Consider the following 15,642-nt stretch of genomic DNA (forward strand, 5'->3'; position numbering starts at 1 on the left):
AGTGTAAAATAACATACAGTTCAGACATTATGGCGTTGCAGACGAAGGAGATCTCATTCCTTGATTTTCTTGCTCTGCCCGTGGGAATCCTCCGTCCAGCATATCCATGTCTTGTCTTGTCGAAACGGCGCCAGGGAGTAGCTTGCGGCGTTGCCTGCATCGTAACTGAATGAGCCATGTAACTTGCGGCGTAGGCGGTATGATGAAAGGGTGTCGTGTCGTCGTATCCATTTAATGCGGCAGACGGGCTCTGCGCGGATGCGGCTGCACTGTGTACCTCGGTAATATGCGGTCTAACGTGAGGCCTGACAAAGGCTGCCCCGTGTGCACCCGCATTGAATGCAGTGGGTGGGCAAGTCTTCCAGCGGAGGACTCGCGCCCGCGCCTGCGGGACACGTGGCGCCCCCGGACCCCGCCCCGGCGGTATGTTGGTTCTACGCACGTGGGAGGTCCCGACGGACGCGGGGAGGTCCCGGATCCCTATGGGGGGTCCGAGCCCTCGGCTGTTGGCTCGAAGCTTCCCCTCCTCAGGGACACGTGGCGTCACCGGACCCGTCCCAGAGTGGGGAGCGGGTCCGGGGCCGTTGGCCTGGTGAGGTAAGGGCCTGACCCGTGGGGCCCGGCTGCTCTGCCCCTTATGGCATAGTTACGGATGACTACACGAGTCATGCCTTACTGCAGTAGGAGTGCGTATCCCTACTACAGGGTACCGACAGTTACAATTTTCTATAAAAAGTTATGCGTGTAAGTTGTGTTAAGTTATGCATTCAAGTTTTGTGCATCACGGAAGTGACGCTACAAAATTACACTCTTATAAGTTATCTGACAAATGTTATATATAAAAGTTGTGTGAGCAAGTTATGTAATCATGGAAGTTTGTGTAACATAATTTCTCTGATAAGTGTTTTTAAAAAATTATATAAAAATTGTGTACATTAGTTACATAACATGGAAGTTTATGTTACATAATTACGTGCAAAGAAATGGCAGCAAAGTAGGCCTAAAACAGCATGCATAGGAAATGGCGGGAAAGGAAAAGGCGGGTAGCAGGGATGCAGGGGAAGGAAAACTGGACTGGACGCGTAAAAAATAAAAGAAACATATCAGACGCAGAAACTAAAAAGGGAAAGGATCAAAGGCATTAAATTGCTCGCCTGTCTTAAATTGATCGCCGCTACCTGTTCTGGCGCACTCGCTGATTAGAATACTCCCTTGCCATTTGTTAGGGTGTTCAACAGATCAAAGGCATGTGTCACTGGTGGGCATTTCAAAATTTATGGACTCTTCGTCGATTCGAGATGCGACTGCGAGCTCCAATCTAGGTTATCTTCTCTATTGTAGAAGACGGAGAAGAACCGGAATGCAGCAACGTTGATCGGCGATGCTGAAGCTTGCTTGATGACCGGAGTAGGATTTATATGCAAATTTTCTTGTAATTTGGGTTATATCCAATTTGACAATGTTTTTTGATAAAGTCCAAGCCTTTTTTTCTAGCAAAAAAGATTGAGTTTTCCTTTTACCGTCCATCAAAAACTTTTTAATCACGAGATATTTCGAAAAAAAAATATCACAAGGTGTCATTTTTTGGTAATTTATTTAATCGCTGTGAGGACCCGATCGATCACCCCTAACAAATAATTAAAAAATTGTCGTCTCGCCGACTCGCTCCCTCCCTCTACGGTACCTCCGGCGGCTAGGGTAGTAGAGGTGTGATGACCTCCTTCTGTCCGGACCGTCTCTAGGATGGTGCAGCGCTACCGAATCACGTTGCGTCGCTGCCACGACGCACCTTGTTGCCGGCGGGACGCGGCACTGGGTCGCCAATTTCTACATCGGCTCACCGAGGTTGTTCGGCTTGTCTTCTCTTAGCTTATCTCGATTTATTTCAATTTATTTTTTTTTCACAAAATACTATTTATTTATCAGCCCTATAATATTTATGGGGTCAGTCGAAACAGGCTCACCGTCACGAGCCCATAACCAGCCACCGCCTGACCGCCACCTCTCGGGCACGCTTCTCCCCTCGTCCGTGTGCCCCTCCAGGTCTCAGCAGGAGCAGTTAGATTCCCCATCCACGTCTGAATGAAACTTGGACTCTTTTCAGATCTAGAACTCGAGAAGTAGCACTTGGCCAAGGTTGATAGATTTTTTTTGAATAATACAGTACAGACGTAGACGCTCACAAACACATACGCACATTCATCTCTATGGATACACGCACATAACCCTACCTCAATGATCACTTCCAAAAGATTGAGCCGACAAATCCTCGAAATTGACGAAGTCACCACGGCTGACGATGGAATCGTCGCCTACCACTAAAAACACAAATATCGTTAAATCCTAAAAAATTCACTTCCACAATAGTTAGATGGCAAAGAAAAAGAGTTGTTCAAAGGTGAAACACAATGGACCGCCAGCAAACCAAAAGTGGCAAAGGCTTCAGTTGAGCGACTTAGGGTGTGTTTAGTTGGTGAAAAAATTGAATTTTGGTACTATAGTACATTTCGTTGTTATTTAACAAATAATTTCCAATTATGAATTAATTAGGCTTAAAATATTCATCTCGTGGTAATCAGTTAGACTGTGTAATTAGTTATTTTTTAACTACATTTAATTTAATGCTCTATGTATGTTTTTTTAGTACAAATATTCTATGTATGTGTGCGAAAATTTAATGTGATGGATACTATAATTTTTTTTTGGAACTAAGGCCTTACCACTGTTACGACTTGTCAAATTGCAGTCAAGTAGTATGATTCATTCATAGGCGTGCGGGCCCAAGTGCCTTGTTACAGCGGACTGGGCTGGAGACGGCCCAGCGCACAAAGCTACTGGATTCATTCGCTCTCGCTGCCCGGCCCATCAAAGACATGCCCTTTGTTCACGCCGGCGAGAACGCCACCGCCGTGGTTGCCGCAGGCCACCGGCGCCGCGCCCATCCAATCGGCAAGCTCTGGGTGGGTCGTTGTCTTCCCACCGGATCCTCGTCGGATTCACCCACCTTCAGACCTTCTCGACCCGTCTCGAACCTGCCATGCGTTCGAGTAAAATGAGCCGTTCTGAGCTGGCCTGGAGCTGTGAGGCCGTTGCTCGGCCGAGCGTGGGCCAGGACAGCGGCAGCCCGCGCGACCCGAGCAGGGGCCTGTTTGTTTTTCTGTACTAGAGTATTAGAAAATTTTAACAGTTAATTATAATATTAAAAAAAACCAGTTTACAAAATCAACTCAAGAACTCTGAGGTAGGATCCTGAAGAATCTAATGAGGTTTTTAACCGCGTGATTAAAGGATAGTTACTGTTACATCACTGTATCCAATCATCAATTAATTACTGTTATTAGATTCATCGCGAAAAATTATATCTATCTCTAAATTTTTTTTACAAATAGGCTTCATTTAGCACTACATATATACGAGATTTTTTTTCTCAGATTGCGTAATCTAGCACCGCGGCGCCCCACCGCCGCGCCATTTGAAGGCTCTAGCCAGCCGTCCAGCGCCACGCGCTGCCATGCCATCCACTGGTCTTTCTCGAGCCTGCCCCCTCGCGGATACCAGATGTACATGTACTACGCGGTGCAACGCTGGTGCACGGTACGGTACGTGACAACCAGAGTCCAGGTGCTGACGCACACACGGGGTTCGTTCCCGTGGTCCGTTCTCGCGTGCCGCTCGATCAGGATAGGAGCAGAACCGTTGGATTGGAGTGGGAGTCCCAATCGCTGCGGCTGACAGTCTGCAGCTCCCTCTCCCTGACTCGACGGCCAACCCCGATCCGCAGCGCGCAGGCTAATCTGATCGGAACGTCCCCTACCAGACTGAAACTTCATTGCGGAGCTCTTTCTTCTCTAGGCTGGCTGGCTGGAGCCTGGAGCTTGGGAGGATATTACTGTACAAGAAGATGGCGGTTCTTCTCAGCCGCAGCGTCCGCACACCACGCGAACAGGATAAGCCTGTATGCATACCATGCATAATGGGATATCATCGTGCAGGGTGCAACATCTGCAAACACTAGCACCGACAGCCATGGCACCATCCCAATCGCAGTCTGGATCCGCAGCGTCTAGGATTTGGATTTCCTCGTATCTACTAACTTCTGTTTCAAAATACTTGTCACTCTTTATTTATCGTGCCAACTTTGACTAAATGTTTTTTTCTAAAAAAAGTTTTGTAAATACTTAAAAATATATTATAATAATAAAGTCTATTTCATAACAAATTTAGTGATATATAAACATTAAACATTAATAAACATTCTACAGAAAAAATAATTGGTCAAAGTTGACACGGTAAACAAGGAGTGACATGTATTTTGAAACGGAGGTTGGTATATCTGATGGAAACGGCCCACGCCCAGGCTTCAGCTTCTTTCTGAGCTCTTGGACTCTCTCTACATCTTATTATTATATTACCCCTAAATGCACCGATCAAACAAAGCTAAAGCCACTCCAAAAAACGCCCCCCGCTGAGAGCCTCGTCAGGGTGTGCACCAACCAAATTGTACCCAGAAACTCACCTCTGTAACAAATCAACGGCTCAAAATACTACCAAAACGATTCAACCCGATCTGACGGCCCAGGTTTTAAGGATCAGGCGCTTCAACACTTCAACTCCTCCACCCCGCGACGCTTCCCCACCGCCGCGCACCCGGGAGACGTGCGTTCGAAACCTGGCGTCCGCTCCAACTCTCAATTCCCTAAAATAAGCCGTGACCTTCTTTTCCTCTCGTCAAAATCGACCGCCCGCCTCCCGCGCTGCTAACGCGGACCCCCCGACCCGCCGGAGTGAATCAACCCGGGAGCACCGGTGCGGCAGCCGCGCCAGCAATCCCGTCGTCATCCTCGCAGGCCGCGGACTCCGGCGGCCGCCGCCCCTCCCATCCCCGGCGCGGACCCCCGCGACCCGACGGCGTGAATCGAACCGGGAGCACGGGTGCGGCAGCCTCCATCAATCCCGGCGTCGTCCTCATCCGTACTCCGTACTCCGGCGGCCGCAGCCGTCATCCGCGCCGGGAGCCGGCTCCTGCGGGCGCCGCGCCCGGACTCCGCGCTGGCCAAGAGCCGACGGCGGCCCACGCCTCCACGCGCAGCCAACGGGACCCCCAAAGCTTGACTTGCTTGACGGCGTTCGCCACCGACCGCCGGGGCTGGCTCCGGGCTCGCCCTCGTCGGATCCGGCCTCGCTCTCGCCGGATCTGGCCGCTCCCGTTTGGGGAATGCTGTCGCTCACCCATGGGCGGCCTGCGTTCTCGCTCGGGGCCCCTGGCGGGCGTTCTTGTCCTTGCCCCCTCTCCCTTGGGCGGGTCAGCAAGTGGCGGCGCGGCTCGAGGAGGCGCGGACGACGCACAGCCACATCCACCGCCCGCTCAGCTCGCTCCGCTCCGCTCCGCTTGGGCCGGCCCCTCGCGTCCCACCCCGCTGCGGACAAGAGGACCGGCGGCGGGCGGGGCCCCAAGCCGCTATGCCCCGCGTTGCCGAGGGCCAAGGCCTTCTCGCACGCGGCTGTCGTCCACCGGTCCATGTCGTCGTTGCCGAGGCTGGCCTGTACGCCGGACGCCACGGGTTGCATCCGCCGCCACCGCCTCGGCTCCGCCGCGGCGCGAATCCGCTCTTCCCACGAGCGGATCGGGGCAGGACGTCGGCGGATCGAGCTTCGAGCTCCGGCGACGCGGGCCCTCCCCTGTGTCGTGGACAGTAGCCGCGAGCAACAGGCGGCAGCCTAGCGGCGGGGCAGCGGCGCGGCGGGGCTCCGCCAGGCGCGGCCCGCGGCATGGTCCCTCGCCTGCGGGGCCAAGTGGCGGGCGCCCCTGCCGCGCGTCCTCGCGGCGCCCCCTCGCCGGCGTCCCCGCGCTCCGGATCTCGCCCTCACCGCAGTCGCCGGCGGTGTGGATCCGCTTCCTCCCTGGCCGGCTCGGGTCCATGGCATCCATGGCCTGCGAGGCCCTCCTCCCTCACCCCTCCCTGGCCGGCGGGGTCCATGGCCGGCGCGCCCTCCTCTGGCCATGCGCGGCCGCCAGCTCGCCTCGCCGCGGCAGCGAAAGCTCGCACGCGCCGGGCTGAGCTCCGGCGGCGGCGTCCATGGCCGGCGAGGCTCCGTGCTGCCTCCGGGCACGCGCCGCGGCCGGGGACGGTTGGCCGGCGGTGGCCCCCGCGCCACGTCACGCAGTAGCGCGCGGCCGCTTCCTCCCCTGGATTCCCAGGACCTGCTTGTGCAGGAGGTTGGCATCCGCCGACAGGTGACTAGCCTGTGCAAGCACCTTTCTTTCCAAGCCCATCAAGTGGTGAAGTAGCTCATCAGGTGAAGACCGCATCATTCAAATTACTGCAAGGAGATGATTTCCTGTATTTCCTCTTGTAATTTTCTGTATTTCCTCTTGTACATCATGAGTTAGATTGCTTGCTTCTGAGTTATGCGTAGATGGATAAAATCATCTGATTCAGATGAAATCGTATTAAGCCTTTAGTACAATTTTCATGGAGAGGCAGCTTGGACAAGCACAAGGGTGTGCTGGTGACGGGCCTGGGACAGGGGGGAGAATTGGGATTAGTCTGAACCATTGGCATTAGTCTGAAAGCTGAAATGTTAAGTAGACTATTTTAGCTTGCCAGGTATAGCATTAGTCTGAACCATTGGCATTGTACTGCAGAGAAAATATAGCATTAGTCTGAACCATTGACATTGTGTCTATCTGAAACATTTTGCATGTTCTTTCTAATGCCAGCTAGAAAAAAAAACAAAGGCCCAATTCCATTTTGCTTGCTTACTATTGGCCTACTGCAATAATGCAATGCTATAATTTTGCTTTGTTGATTGGTGCCATCTTTTCTGGTCAGAGAATCTCTAAAATGGAACCTTATCTATTATAAAGGCCAAGAATAGCATATTCAGTAGCATGCCAATGCCATTTTTGTTTCATCCAACTATGTTTGTCTGGCTATAATTTTGCTTTGTTGATTGGTGCCATCTTTTCTGGTCATAGAATCTCTAAAATGGAACCTTATCTATTATAAAGGCCAAGAATAGCATATCCAGTAGCATGCCATTTTTGTTTCATCCAACTATGTTTGTCTGTTTTTTATCTTTGAGACAATCTAGTATATGTTGCAGAATGTCCCTTGATTCTGAACCTTAACGTACAATATTTCCATGTCCTGCCTATGTCCAATGCAAACTATGGATGCTTTTTCTCTTCAACTGTGATACTTGTCATGCTTGGGTGTGCAGTAAAATTGGCTGCATATTCAGTAAAAGTACATGAACAACTTAACTAGAACATGGCATCTAATAATTGGGTCTGCAGTTTTTACTCAGTTCTTTTATGTTCATTTTAACTCAGTCTTGCTATAATCTTTCAGATTTTTGGTTTGAATTTCTGTAGCATATCTTGTAGTTCTTATAATGGGCGTCCAAAGCAGAAGGTTGAGACTTCGAATGTGGCGAAGCCGGTAGCATTAAGTCTCATTGAGAGGGTTTTGATTGTTGGATGATGAATTAGCACTCGCTGTGTGATCTTTTTAGAATGTTAACTAATGCAAGTTTGTGGGAAAATACAATTCTGATCTTTGGGATTGTATGAGATTATTAGGGTTTCTGTACAAGGTTGGTCATAATTAACATTTTGTAAGAGTTCTTTTGTTCAAAGGTTTAACCATGCTGTAAAAATAACAGCAAATCATGTGTTCTATTGTTGCTCTGAACTCTGAAATTGTGTTTTTTTTTGAAAGACTGAAATAGTGTTGCTGCATCACTATACGCTTTGGCTATATTCCTCAAATATTACTCAGTTATTTTTGCCATAACACTAATCTGCACCATTGTACTGATCCAAAATTTGTTGACACGGGGAGGGAACAAGTTTCAGAGCTACTTCTTGTGTTGTATCAAGGCCTCAAGAGGAGGAAGTGCTTTCAATGCCTGTGTGAACAATTAGATCTTGATTTTGTTAAATATCTAAAAATGTGTAATATATTTACTTGATGACTGCTCTGTTGATATGTACGAAGAACAAACCAGTTTTATGTCTACTTGTACAAGCCGTCATTAATTTGTTTGTGACGTGGTAACTATGATCTAATATGTTGTTTGGTGTACATCTGAAATTTAATCGTAACGTTAGCACGGGCAGCGGACTCACCGCATCACCTGTCAACCAAACACCGCATTTCTTGCCCACGCCACAACGGTGATCCTTGCCCGGGCACATCGATTGTTGCTCGCACGTTCAGGCGTGGCGTGACACTGCAGTTTGCGTAGGTTTAGCTTGAACCTGTGAACTGCCATGCTCCTGAATCCTGGTAGCCCAAAAACTCCGTGCCCCTGGCCCACTTTTGAGCAAGTGATTAGTGGATGAAAATGATGAAGCTTGAAATGAAGTGCAAGGAGGATCATGGTATTTCTATTTTGCAGAGCATGCAACTGTTGATCTCAATGGCTTCTACTTATGGCACACAATGCCGCCAAGCATCTTCAGAGAGATCGGCTGTTTTCAGCTGGCTCCCTCTGAACTGAAGATAACACTCCGGCAATCTGAATTAGGGACGTGATCGTGTCAAGTTAGCGGTAATGTTTCACTTTCCAAACTTGTGCTTAAAACTGACGTACAAGCAACAGCCAGGAGCTAACAGGGATTCAGCAGAAGCAAGGTCTGTGTAAATTTCTCTTAATTCCATTATCTCCTTCAGTAATACAGCAAGAGGCCGTGGATACAGACATCATACTATATAAGTGATAAGATTACAGGAAGAGATCCTCTCCACGGAGTACATGATGAAGTTATTCACATTATCACAAAGCGTATTGCCGAATCTTTAGAGCGGTAAAAGAGACTAAAAAAGAGCAGGGAAAAAATTATCAATTTCTATCGAGATAGCACTCGGCAGTCGGCAGCAAGCATTGCTCACCGGATGAGCGAGCCCGAGAACACGGAGCGCGATCCGGTACCAGTTCCGGGAGGGTGCTTGCAGTTGCAGCTGGCTCATGGTCGTGGCTGGTTCGCGGCGGCTAGAGGCGGAGCAGCGTGTCGCAGCGCCAGTCCATCTCGTCGGCCGCCTCCGCGTCCGGCACGTTCAGATCGAAGGGCAGCGGCGAGCACCGCGGCGGCGCGGCGGCCTCGTCGCCGCCGGCGCCCGATGCGCCTTCCTCGCAGAGGACCGAGGAGGAGGACCCACAGTAGCTGCGGCAGTCCTCCTCGGCGGCCGGGGCGGCGCCGCGGGGAACCCCTGCTGCCGTGACCGCGGCGGGGCCCGGCGCGGCGCCGCCGCTCCAGGACTCGACGGTGCTGCTGTGGCTGGACGTCGCCGCGGCGGGGGACGTGGCGGGGTGCGGCGGCAGCGGCGGCAGCGGGGGCGCGGCCGCGGGGCCCGAGGGAGGGAAGTTGGTCCGCGCGGCGGCGCCGCGGATGGACCTGGCGGCGGCGTCGTAGGCGCGCGCGGCGGCCTCGGCGGAGTCGAAGGTGCCGAGCCAGATCGGAGTCTTCCGGGCCGGGTCCCGGATCTCGGCCGCGTACCGCCCCGACGGCCGCCTCCGCACCCCGCGGTACTTCACCTCCGCGTCCCCCGCCGGCGCCGGCACCGGCGGCGGCCTCGCCCGCCGCATCGCCCTCCTCTCCTCCTCCCCTCCCCCTCCGCGCGCGCGCTGCGCCCCTCCCTCCTCCCCCTCTCCTCCTCCTCCTCCTCTGCCGTCCTCCTCCTGTCCTCGGCGACTCCGCGTTTGGCCTGGCCCGAGTAGAGCCTTTCGCCCTTCCCTTTCCTTCCCTTTCCTCTCCCCCTCCCCTCCCCTCCCCTCCCGCGCCTGCCCGCCTGTTTGGTCAGCCCGGCGCCGCGGGGGGCTGACGCGGGGGGCCGCCCACGCCCCGGGAGCCGCGTCGGTTTGCTGGTTGGTCTCCGCCCCGACCGCGTCACCACGTCCACGTCCCGGGGTCGGTCAGTCGGTCTCGGTCGGCTGCCTCTCTCTCTCTCTCTCCCGCTGCAGGCTGCAGCCGGCAGGGTGCAGGCCGCCCCTCCTCACCCGCATCGCATTCGCCTCACGCTGATGCGCGCGCTCTCTCTCTCTCTCCACCTCGCACCAGACCGGTGGTGTGGTGTGGTTTGGGCGCGGGGGGATTTTTGCGATTCGTTCGGCGATGGGTGTCGTGGTGGTAGCCGCGGCGCCACTAGTGCGGGGCGCGGCATATTCGCGGCGGGCGCGCCGGTGCCGGCTTGTGGCTGTGGAGAGGATCGGTGGTGGAGCACGGGAGTGGAAGCAAACGTGAGCGGCATCCGAGACCGTTCCAGCAAGTGCCGAACTGACCAGTGCTATTCGTGGGTAAAATTAGCTAGTTCGGCAAACGAGAACGATTTGCCTGTTACGTGCTCGCCTAGGATTTACATATGAATATAAATCTCATATCTCAATCTTTTTGTTCATCTACGATTTTAAAATAAATTTCGAGGCAAGCAAGGCCATGGGACACACGGTCGGCCCGACTTCATGGGCGAGACATTATCATGTGTGTGGAGTCACCAACTCACCCCGGCACCGTCCATCCAGGTCCAAACGATGTGCCGAGCACTCAAACGGGAAACGCGGCTGACTGCACGGCCACAGGGGCTGGGAGGTTGCGGCGCGGCGCTGCTGCCTCATTCATGCGCCGTGCGCCGCCCGCGCCCAGCAACATCATATGGTCCCCAAGTTATCGTTTCAGCATGCTATCGCATCGCCACTAGCAAGTCTCACAAGGGGGCAAAAAAATGTATCACAGCGAGACGGCGAACGATACCACAAGTCCTGCGCGTACAGTAGCTGTAGAGAGCACAGGCGCTATGCCTCTCTGAACCCTCAATTCCTCGCACATCCTCTCTGTTCTAACACGACGGGGACTGCTGGTAAAACCGTCTGCATCTCTCACATATCTTTCGCCTCCTACCTTCCCTAGTCCCTCCTCCATCACCAGACGTGACGGCTCAAGGTAATCTTTACAACCGACGAGAGGTCAGTTCGGTTCACTCGTAGGGGTTCCTGAAGTTCTTGAGGAGCTCCGGGATGTCGTACGCGAGCATGTCGTCCACCGCCTGCACCATCTTGGGCTTGAGCTTCTCGAACTTGTCGATGCTGTACCCACCCAACACCTGCTTGAAGTGCTCCACGTCTGGGAAGTCTCCGGCGGGGAGATGATACTCCCTCTGCACCTGTTCCACCAGATCGCGTGTATCAGTCAACCATGGATGTTGCGCAAAAACGAGTAGAATAATTGCTGTAACTTTGATCTTAGATGCAAACAAATGAAGGTTACTCGTAAATGAGTTATTATGCTTGCCCAAAACTACACCGAAGAGATCTAAATGATTATTCTTTTTCCTATTGGGCAGACATAAACATCCAGGCAATTAAGTTGTCGGTGAGTACCTTTGCAAACTCATCTTCCAAGTTGTCTATGAGTCGCTGTTGAGCCTTAGCTTTTCCCATCATTGCGGGCATCTCCTTCTTCAGATGGCCAATTATGTAAGCATGAATCTTGGCGGCTCGAGCGCGCTTGACAAACTCATTGACCTGCAGTGAATGTAGGCGTTTGTTTAAATGTACAGTACATAAAGGAAGAATTCGGACAAACAAGTGATTCAACTTACTCGGCGGTCACAGGCCTTCTTTGGAATATCTTTCAGGTCACAGAGGAGGTCATCTTGTTCCCTCTCAAACAAATCTTTTCCAATTGGGCCTACAGCTGAGTCATTCACTGGTTTATCATTGAATGACCTGTGTGAAAATTAGTTTAAAAGTGAGCATCCAGTTAAAGCAGCAATGACGAATTCATTCATGGTTCTGACATTTGATTCATACTTCAATGATCAACTGTTAAGAGCTGCAAGGTGAAGCTGAAACCCAAGCAAATCAAACTTGTATTTTGCCATTTTGGACCCTCATCAGCATGGATTTTTTTATCATTAGTGTATAAGACTAATAGACCCCAGCCTCTGCACATTTGTGTGGGTAAGGCTTGGGGCTTAAAGACAACCCTTCCCCAGACCCCGCACAGTGCGGGAAGCCTACGGCACTGGGTACGCCCTTTTTATATAAGACTAATAGAAGGGCGGGCCTGGTGCAGCGGTAGAGCCTACCGTCTGTAACCGGAAGGTCCCGGGTTCGAGCCCCAGCCTCTGCATATTTGTGTGGGTAAGACTTGGGGCTTAAAAACAACACTTCCCCAGACCCCGCACAGTGCGGGAAGCCTACGGCACTGGGTACGCCCTTTTTTTAGTGTATAAGACTAATACAAGTATACAACCACCAGAATTAAAGCGAAGGGTAAAGTAGCAAAGAATAGCCATAAGAAATTACCCGATATACACACGCACAACCTCAGGAGTATTTAGCACTTTTCCAAGAGACCACATCAGCGCACCATACACTCTCATAAGCTGTAACATGAATAGGAAGAAAAATTGTTCATCACATGATACTGTATTTCTGACAAAGTAAACAAAGCATAAGCATAGCAGGCAACAAACAAATTGATCGCAACTAAAGCCATTACCTGCTGAGTGTCAACTTGGTCTGCCTTGTTCAACACTACACGTATTTTGTCATCATGCCCACGTAACGATGAAATGACACGTTTGAATTCATCACTTATATCAAGCTTGTGAGGGTCAAACAGAAGGAGGATAAGGTCACACTTGGCAGCAAACCATGAAGTGACACCAGTGAAATCATAGCTGCGTTGGGTCCGCTGCTTTTCACCAGAGAGAACTCCAGGAGTGTCTACAAAGGTGATATGCTCTAGTAACTTCATAAAACAAAGAAGGTTTCAGTTTCTCAAATGAATGCATTTTCCATGTACCTGTATTACAATTAAAGCTTACTGGATGTGGCATCTGAGAGCATTCAAACTTTGACAAAAATGCTCCCCCAAATGTTGTAAGACCAGTGAATGGCATGTCGGCTTGAATAGCAATAGTATTGCCAGGGATAGTCCTTCCATCGGATCCAGACTGAAGTGGAAACAAAAATAATTTGAGAAGAAACAAGAATGCATACACTAACAGCGGCAGCCAGAAGGTAATGCAAACTGATAATATTTTTAAGGTCAGCAGCAAAATTTTGTTTTGAATAAGTGAAAATGAACCAAGAAATATCCCATAGGTATGCTGTATAGAATTAACGAAGCCTAGAAGCAGGTTAGACAAAATAACACAACAATAATCCTATCAGTTAGATATTAATAAAGGTTTATTTTCACTAATCACCAGTTCATGGTAATAGCTAACCATCGGCACCATAGCAGTTCTTAAAATCATAGCACAATAGCAAAGACCAACTATATTAGTTTAGCCAATATAAAGGAAGCACCCACAGTACACAAGCTGTCAGATCCCATATCCATTCTGTATGTAAATACAATATTCAGGCTAACATTTACCATGACAACTACAAATCTATCAGTAGTTGGCTCTGGTCCAACATGAGCTCCTGCGATTGAAACAGACAACTGGCGTTAAATTTTCATGCATTCAGAGGAAAAAACCAAAATGGATGGTAGGGCCAATAACAATAAGACTGATAGAGCATCAAACCTGGGTAGCTTGTCTTCAGCAGATGCTTAATGAATGTTGTTTTCCCTGTAGAATACTGACCCAAGAGCATAACCATTGGCTTTGCATCAAAATCATTGCTTGTCTGGAAAATGGTAGAAGCAAAGCAGGAACATGTCAACATTGACAGAAGAGCACAATTAGCATGAAAGGACTTGAGGACACTATCACCTATAGCATCAAGCAAAACCAAACTGTGAATAGAATTTACCAATAATGGGTTAGCAAAATCATTGAATCTGTATGCGACTTCCAAAGGCTTCAGTTTCTCAACATACAGTCTTTTCAAGCCATCAATTACAGAGGTAACAGCAGTCAAAGGCATCTGGGCCTGCAGAGTGCCAAATGAAATGCAAAATCAGTGAATTGGTCAACCACAATGTTGTACATCAAAAGCAAATTGAATACAGGGACCACATGTTTTGTACAAGGTTTTACAAATCGACACGTTAATATAATACCTTCTGTGCTGATTTTGAGCCAAACCAGTGATATACGGAAGGAGCTTGGACCTGAGAGGTACCTGAAGAACAGATATAGGTAGCGTCAAAGATGATTCGCTGAAATGGTTATAACTAGGGGCAAACATATCGATTACCATTGTCATCTGGGTGAACTTTCTTCACAACAACCTTGGATCTCTGAAAAACAACAATGCAGCATAATAACGTGTTGACAGGGGCAAAGTCATTAGAGTGACACAGAATCTGAAGATTTCAGACTTACAGCAACTAGCTCATCGACACCTTCCATCACAGGCGGGTCCAAGGTGCTGAGGTCTGCACGGACAACATGAATAGTCCAGTTTTAACATCCACACCCAAATGAACTCACCCAAGGGGGAAAACAGGTGTTCAGTTCACAGCACACTACCTTCACGTTTGAGGCTGTCCTGTGTGATCTCGTTCGCCCCTTGGGCCAGAGAAACGAGCTGCATTTTGAAATTCGGTTCAGACCATCAATCCATCAGCGCAACCGCTCCATTCATTATCAGAAGCAGACGCAAGGACTGATGCATAAGAGTGGGGACGAACCTGCATTGCTGTGACGAACTCGGCGAATCCGAGGTACCCCTGCCGCTTGGAATCCGCGATCGCCCATACCTTCGCACGCAAATCCACAAACAGGGAAACATCAAACATCCGTTCACCAACAACAACCCGAGACGAATAAACGGCCCGGAGAAGAGGAGGATTGTAGAGGAGCCGAGCGGCCCCGTGCTCAGTGCTCACCTGCTTGAGATCGGCGCGCGAGAGCCCGGACATGCCGAAGAAGCTGGTGGCGTCGGCGCCCGTGACGCGGCCGTCGCCATCTGCAGCAGAGCCCACCCCGGCGGAGCAGCAAGCATCAAAACCTCCGCGGGTTTCCGGGGGTGGCGCGGGACGGGGGCGGGGGCGCGCGGGAGCGCCTTACCTGGGTCGGCGAGGGCGAACCACTCCGCGTAGATCCTCTGGTGCTCCTTGGAGCAGGCCACGCCGGCCGCGGCTCGCGCGATCTCCATCTCTCGCCGCCCCAACGAAGTGCTAGGCCGCCGCCGCCGCCGCGGGGAGGAGCAGGAGCAGCAGCTGCAGCGCTTGTGAGACAGGAACCTGACGGGCCGCCTCCCTTCGGTTTTCCCTCTCCCTCTGGTCAGCGTCGGATGGGGTGCCATTTTGAAACGGGGGAGCCCACTTCACGGAGACGCTCCCCCTGTGATTTTTTTAGTTTTTTTAATGGGAATGGATATGGCTGGGCAAAATACTGGAAACCCGAAGCCCGAACCTGAAAAATCAGAGTCCGAACCCGAAAAACCCGAACCCGAAAAACCCGAACCCCAATTCGGGTTCTAACCCACGGTACCCGAAATTATTACGGGTAGTTCGGGTATTGGGCTACAGTACTCGAATTACCCGAACTACCCGAAATCAGCCCAGCCCATAGATGTGTTACTCATTGTATGAAATCAGCCCAGGCCAGCCCATGAATCCTCCTAACCCTAACCCAACCCTGGCACCCCAATCGGCCAGTCCCCCACCGCCCCACCCCAACGCCGCCACAAGCCACTGCGCCCCTCACAAGTCACGAGTCGCCCGTCCCG

General features: G+C 51.1%; 2 protein-coding genes and 1 long non-coding RNA gene across 3 annotated transcripts; 1 reads left to right on the plus strand and 2 right to left on the minus strand.

The window, feature by feature from the left end:
• Positions 1-4,713: 4,713 nt before the first annotated feature.
• On the plus strand, positions 4,714-8,024 carry LOC120656436. Its single transcript, XR_005667922.1, has 2 exons — positions 4,714-6,297; positions 7,356-8,024. It is a non-coding gene; the product is annotated as an uncharacterized LOC120656436 (long non-coding RNA).
• A 619-nt stretch (positions 8,025-8,643) lies between these two features.
• LOC120656352 (ethylene-responsive transcription factor 3-like) lies at positions 8,644-9,761 on the minus strand. Its single transcript, XM_039934452.1, has one exon. It carries the CDS (start codon positions 9,592-9,594, stop codon positions 9,001-9,003), a length of 594 nt encoding a protein of 197 aa, XP_039790386.1. The 5' UTR covers positions 9,595-9,761; the 3' UTR covers positions 8,644-9,000.
• A 948-nt stretch (positions 9,762-10,709) lies between these two features.
• On the minus strand, positions 10,710-15,181 carry LOC120656487 (EH domain-containing protein 1-like). Its single transcript, XM_039934621.1, has 16 exons — positions 14,979-15,181; positions 14,798-14,877; positions 14,600-14,668; positions 14,439-14,496; positions 14,292-14,344; positions 14,164-14,206; positions 14,027-14,088; positions 13,777-13,896; positions 13,548-13,650; positions 13,394-13,443; positions 12,837-12,965; positions 12,509-12,760; positions 12,313-12,392; positions 11,604-11,730; positions 11,383-11,526; positions 10,710-11,165 (listed from the first exon to the last, which is right to left on the minus strand). The coding sequence occupies exons 1-16, from the start codon at positions 15,064-15,066 to the stop codon at positions 10,980-10,982; spliced, it is 1,644 nt and encodes a 547-aa protein (XP_039790555.1). The 5' UTR covers positions 15,067-15,181; the 3' UTR covers positions 10,710-10,979.
• Positions 15,182-15,642: the final 461 nt, after the last annotated feature.

Source organism: Panicum virgatum, chromosome 1K (assembly GCF_016808335.1).
Source record: "Panicum virgatum strain AP13 chromosome 1K, P.virgatum_v5, whole genome shotgun sequence".
NCBI lineage: Eukaryota > Viridiplantae > Streptophyta > Magnoliopsida > Poales > Poaceae > Panicum > Panicum virgatum.

Coding starts and splice junctions, on each gene's coding strand:
- LOC120656487 (XM_039934621.1), bottom strand. CDS start 15,066: ATGGAGATCGCGCGAGCCGCGGCCGGCGTGGCCTGCTCCAAGGAGCAC. Junction 14,878..14,978: donor GTTCGCCCTCGCCGACCCAG/GTAAGGCGCTCC, acceptor GCTCTGCTGCAG/ATGGCGACGGCCGCGTCACG. Junction 14,497..14,599: donor AGTTCGTCACAGCAATGCAG/GTTCGTCCCCAC, acceptor TTCAAAATGCAG/CTCGTTTCTCTGGCCCAAGG.
- LOC120656352 (XM_039934452.1), bottom strand. CDS start 9,594: ATGCGGCGGGCGAGGCCGCCGCCGGTGCCGGCGCCGGCGGGGGACGCG.